The sequence below is a fragment of the Propithecus coquereli genome, unplaced genomic scaffold, assembly GCF_000956105.1.
Source record: "Propithecus coquereli isolate 6110/MARCELLA unplaced genomic scaffold, Pcoq_1.0 Scaffold72, whole genome shotgun sequence".
Lineage (NCBI taxonomy): Eukaryota > Metazoa > Chordata > Mammalia > Primates > Indriidae > Propithecus > Propithecus coquereli.
This window is the reverse complement of record NW_012153285.1, coordinates 4,177,072-4,183,395: the sequence shown is the minus strand read 5'-3', so window position 1 is coordinate 4,183,395 and position 6,324 is coordinate 4,177,072. Positions and strand designations below refer to the sequence as shown.

Genomic DNA, 6,324 nt, shown 5'->3' with positions numbered 1-6,324 from the left:
TAAACTATTTGCTGCTGTGTTCACATGATCTTTCTGGTTGGATGTTTAACTGTCACTAATACATTTAAAATAAGCATGAAGCTAAATGCATGATCATATGGTGAGCTTATCTGCTGCATAAGAAGGCAAATTATAAGTAAAAATGTAAGCAAACAATTTTGTATTAATAATAAATACAGCTTCAAGCATTTAACATTATCCATATTTTAAAAATTTAAATAATAAGTGCAACTATTTTATACAGAACTGTACCATTTATTATACACACAAGTATATCAGTTCCCTTTGTTTACAAAGGCTGGTTATAGATAATATGGAATGTTACAGTACCATCTTGCATAAAATTCTAGTACAATTTTGTACTTGAAAAAGGGTGCAAAAACACCAGCCTAATAAATCTGACTGAATTGAAATATCTTTTCTTTCTTTTTAAAAAGTACATCATTAACACATACCCCACAAACTGTACATAAGCTCACTTTTAAATCACCAACTGAAGACATAGTAGCAGGTATATTGTAGTATTAACTATTCCTCCCACCAGTTTAATTTATTAAAAGCTTACACTGCTACTCATTCAAGAGCCTTTGTTGATGTGTAAGCTTGTCATATGAATTACTGAACCCAGGTAAGTACAATTTAAAGGAGGCCAACAACAGCTGCCAAGAATTATTTGTAGTAAGAAATGTCCTTCTCACAGAAGACTCACTTAGGAGCAAACATTCTTTACGATATCTTTCTTCCTTCAAATATATTGTAGCTGGTCAAGATTCCCCATTTTGAACTCTGGATGCTGGTGGTTGCATGAAATCCTTAAAGGGAACTAGTGCCTCTTTAAGTGCAGAACAGACTTCTGAAGAAGAGCAGGTGATGCATTCTACTAAAGTTGGGTATAAGGCAATTACTTGTGCCCAGGTATTTCCATCAACTGTAATGCAAAAGTATAAAACCTCAAAAAAGGGTAGATTTAAATAGCAGAGATTATCCAATTAACATAAACACAATCCTTTAAATGCAATGTAAAGAAAAAATTCTGAACTATGAAGATTCTACAAGCTCATATTTTTTCATTTTTTCATCTTTGGAAGATTATCTGCTATAGTTAATAAGGTATGGGAAAAATATATGATCAGTGTGCAGAGTCATCAATACTAAAAAATTTGATAAAGCACATTTTAAATGGTACTTCAATTTGTGAAGGCTTCAGAAGCTAATAAAGTAATATAGAACAATCCAAACCTTTGTCATTTTCAGTATAACTGCCAGAGAATGTAGTGTATATCTTAAGAACAATAGAAACAATTCAATTTTTTATTTAGTTGTCTGGTAAAACCATAAATCATTTGAAATATAAAATATTCAATGATTTTTCTAATAATGTCCTTAATACTGATTTTATAGACTGTTTGCTAACCTTTAACATATACCACTAGATGTAGACTCTAGTGGGGAGGGACCATGTCTGCCTTCCTCACCACTAGCAACAACTAATACACACCTGAATGCTATTTTTTGAATGGGCAAAAGTGTTATATCCCAATAAGTAATCTTCTTATACTCTGAGATCACATATTACATTTCTATTTTCCTGTAAGTAAAATAGTGTTGAGCACCCAATACACAACAAAACCTGCTGATAGATTTTTGTTAGACAGTAAGCACTTTCTGGAATAATTCTCAAATCTGGGAGGCAGCATAGTATAAAAGAAAGAATCTATTCTAGGTGTAAGGAGTTTTTATTTTATTTTTCACTCCAATTTACTGGGTGTCAATTGGCTAAATTCTTTCTGAAAAAAGGCAGTGTTTGGAGTCCCTGGTCAAGTCTTTTAATTTCTCTTTACTGCAGCTTTTTCACAGTACAGTAAAGGAATGAGTTTCTTAAACTAGTGTTCCTTAATTTACTTCTTAAGAAAAAGTTCACGGTCAAGTAAGATTGGCAGATGTTGCATATCTTTCTTTTTTGGGGAATGATAGTTCATATTAATTTATTATGGGTTTGCAGTCAAAGAACAAATTTAACTTTATCTAACCAAGGGTTTCCAAAATAATTTGATTACAGAATTTTTTTGCCATCCAATATCTACTGACATCACTCATAGTCGGTGTTCATTCCTTAGTATATATCTTGAAAATGCTGAACTGTTTGTTCATTTAGCCTCTTTTCCCAAGCAGGGAAACCTCTTTTCCTCGGGGTGGGCGTGGGAAAAGAAAAGGGGCGTGGTGCTGATGAGTACTGGTGAGGGTGGGGAATGTTTGCATAGACTGTTCTGCTTTTATCTGTTTAATATGTTAAGAATTCACATCACATTTCATTTGTAAAAGAATTTTGCTGCTTAACAGAAAACAAAAAAATAAGTCTAAAAATCACTGGTCTAAGAAGTTTAAAACAGTCTGCTCCAGTTATCTTCTGTGAAACTTTACACTAATCATTTAACACAAGATTATACAGATTGAAACCTACATAGGCTGTCCCAGATGGAAAGTCAACTGACCAAATGAATTTTTGGTTTATCACAGGAAAACATAAAAACACATTAAAACAACATCTTAAATAAAACTCAAAGGAAGTTATTCCAATTTCTTAAACCAAAATATTTTTTAAAAACCCACCATATATCTTTGTGAGGACTTCGGGCTTAACTATCAAAAAGAATGAAAAAGCTGTATGAATTGATATGGAATAATCCCCATGATATTCTGTTAAGTGGAAAAAAAGAAAGAGATTCAGAACATAGATATGATAAGGGGCTATTGGGCATCATTTGTGTATAAAACTGAGGGCTTATGAGATTCAGAACAGTAGATATGATAAGGGGCTATTGGGCATCATTTGTGTATAAAACTGAGGGCTTATGAGATTCAGAACAGTAGATATGATAAGGGGCAATTGGGCATCATTTGTGAGTAAAACTGAGGGCTTATGAGAATATGTATTTTGTATTTACATAATAAACTGGAGGGATCTACAAACTAAAAAAAATGGTTGCCAATGATGAGGTAAGAACTGGGCAGACAGAGAATAGGGGAAAGATCATATTAAAATTTTTCCCTGTATATCTTTTTATATTTTTGGATTTTTTTTTTTTTTTTGAGACAGGGTCTCTCTCACTCTGTTGCCTGGGCTAGAGTGCAGTGGTATCATCATAGCTCACTGCAACCTCCAATGCCTGGGCTCAAGTGATCCTCCTGCCTTAGCCTCCCAAGTAGCTGGGACTACAGGTGCATGCCACCACGCCCGACTAATTTTAAAAAATGATTTGTAGAGATGAGGTTTCTCACTATGTTGCTCAGGCTGGTCTCAAACTCCTGGGCTCAAGTGATCCTCCTGCCTCAGCCTTCCAAAGTGCTAGGATTACAGGTGTAAGCCATTGTGCCTGGCCTTATTTTTGGATTTTTGAATCATGTATATGTATACTATCTATTTAAGATTTTAAATGAAGATCAAGTAAAAAGATAAAAACAAAATCCCCCAAACAAAAAATAAGTCCAACAAATGCCTCCTCTTCCACTAAACACCCTAAAACAAATAACAAAAGTTCTAAATAGATTTTGAGTATATTGGCTCTACACTTTGTAGCCAACCTCCTGAATTAGGCTTGGAATGGCTATGAGCAATCCAACATATTTCTGCTAGGAAAGCCAGGCATTCTTAAGTTATCTTGTTCTTTCTGTGTTTTTAATGAAGCTTATTGTACCTTTCTAATAGGTTACAATATCACCATCATCTTGTATAGTTGTACTTAATTTAAATTTTCAGTTCACATGTCCAGAGGCATAATTCAAACTCTCTTAAATAATTTTTTTATTACATTGTTTATTTTTTTATTTTTATTTTTTTTTTATTTCAGCATATTATGGGGGTACAGATGTTTAGGTTACGTATGTTGCCCTTGCCCCCCCCAAGTCCAAGTTTCAAATATGTCCATCCTTCGGGTGGTGCGCATTGCACTCTTTGTGTATGCATATACCCGTCCCCTCCCCCCTCCTCCCTCCTGCCCAACGTCCAATAGATGTTATTCTTATATGTGCACTTATGTGTTGATGAGTTAATACCAATTTGATGGTGAGTACATGTGGTACTTGTCTTTAAATAATTTTTAACATTAATTTAGTTAGATCATCTATTAATATAATTACTACACTGCCCTATCCATGGCCCATGGGCTTTGTGAGTTTTCCTTTTTTCCTTTCTTTTTCACCCTTTATACATATTCTGGTTAAATTCTTTTTTTTTTAAAGAGTCAAGGTCTCACTATGTTGCCCAGGCTGGTCTCAAACTCCTGAGCTCAAGCCATCCTCCTGCCTTAGCCTCTCAAGTAGCTGGAACTACGGGCACATGCCACCTTGCCCAGCTTCTGGTTAAATTCCTGACAGCTGTATAAAGATCATACAAAATCATGCAAGTACTATCCATTTAAATATACTGGCTACATGTAGTATATCTATGGCAATAACATGGAAAACAGAGAATTTCCTGTTTATGTCATAAGTATATGTTTTTATAATAAGAATCAAATTTTATCCTGTGATCTAATACAGATTTTACTGGTTTTAAGGAAGTCAATGCATGGGTTACCTCTCTGAAAAATCAACCAGAACATTTTTTAAAGAAAATCCAAATCTGTACTCAGATGGAATGAATTCAGGACACTGCCCCAGGCTTTTTCCTAGAAATCCCATCCCTCCCTTTGGGTTGAATAAATTACAAGTGTGTTACTTCTTAAGATTTAGTATAACACTCCCCCTTTTTAGGCCAAAGTACTAATGGGTGAATTTTAAAACCAGAAAAATATGTATTTACTTCACTTATATGACAGTTGAAAGGAACAAATATCCTGAAACTCATTTATTAATCATTTGCTGTGAATCTCCTTTTTTCTTGAGTATTAAAAGTAATGCTGCTTGGCCGGGCGCGGTGGCTCACGCCTGTAATCCTAGCACTCTGGGAGGCCGAGGCGGGTGGATCGCTCAAGCTCAGGAGTTCCAGACCAGCCTGAGCAAGAGCGAGACCCCGTCTCTACCAAAAAACAGAAAGAAATGATCTGGACAACTAAAAATATATATATAGAAAAAATTAGCTTGGCATGGTGGCGCATGCCTGTAGTCCCAGCTAGTTGGGAGGCTGAGGCAGAAGGATCGCTTAAGCCGAGGAGTCTGAGGTTGCTGTGAGCTAGGCTGACGCCACGGCACTCACTCTAGCCAGGGCAACAGAGCGAGACTCTGTCTCAAAAAAAAAAAAAAAAAAGTAATGCTGCTTGAAGTGCCAGTCTGCTACAAAATAGCTAGCTTGTGCTGGAATGTAAATCAACACATTGCTTTCTTCTTCGACAAAGTCTTGTTGTATAGAAAAAAAGTCAGCTGAATCAAATAGTGTGTTTAGTGACACAACTGATTTATATCATGGTGCCAGCTCTTTATCTTGTCCTGGACCAGTAACAAATTCTTAAGACCGGTGGTTGATCCAATAAACCACATTTTCAAAAGCAAGGGATTTAAAAGAGGACAAAACAAGGTCCAAAAAACCTCTCAAGAATCTTACAATGTAAGGGGAGATAAGTCATGTACACATATAATTAAAATACAAATAGAATACTTCAAGACAAAGGTATACATAAAAGTGCTATGAGTTCAACGAAAAGAGAAATGATTTGCCTTTAAGAGATTAAAAATAGAGCTTAAAAGTGGGGTGGTATTCTAACTAGGTGGATATAGGCAGGAAAATGAAATAAGCAAAAGGTTGGAAATTTTGGGAAGATTGAGAATTTTAGTTTAGTAGGAGAGTAGATTAAATGAAATCTAGCAGGAAATAAAGCATGTATAGAATGAAGTCAGATTGTAGTACTCTTTGTAATCTCGTAAGCAAATGAAAAATTTTTTTGTTTTGAGGGGATGAAAACAATAAATGAGAAAAGCTGTGCTTTGAAAAAATCATTTCTGGCAATAATGTAAAAAATGGATTGGACAAGAATGAGTAAACAGAAAGGAAAAACAAATGAGAAAGATCTATAAAAATGATTCAAAGTTATTTATGTAGTTTATATCTAGAAAGTAAATCAGTACAAATAGAAGATAAAGGCCTTCCCCCAGCCCCAGAATAAGTCAATGATCTTCTATATTAAAAATATGAGATATGGGCCGGGCTCGGTGGCTCATGCCTGTAATCCTAGCACTCCTGGGAGGCGGAGGCAGGTGGATCGCTCAAGGTCAGGAGTTCGAGACCAGCCTGAGCAAGAGCGAGACCCCGTTTCTACTAAAAATAGAAAGAAATTAATCGGACAACTAAAAATACATAGAAAAAATTAGCCAGGCATGGTGGCGCATGCC

The 6,324-nt window shown here is 35.4% G+C and overlaps 1 protein-coding gene across 1 annotated transcript in view; it reads right to left on the bottom strand.

Moving 5' to 3' along the window:
• Nucleotides 1-239: 239 nt before the first annotated feature.
• The window catches only part of MON2 (MON2 homolog (S. cerevisiae)), a 108,785-nt gene continuing 102,700 nt past the window's right edge, over nt 240-6,324 (bottom strand). Inside the window, exon 35 of the mRNA XM_012661546.1 lies at nt 240-928. Coding sequence (XP_012517000.1) covers nt 765-928 — 164 coding nt within the window. The 3' untranslated portion in view covers nt 240-764. The remainder of the gene's footprint in view (nt 929-6,324) is intronic.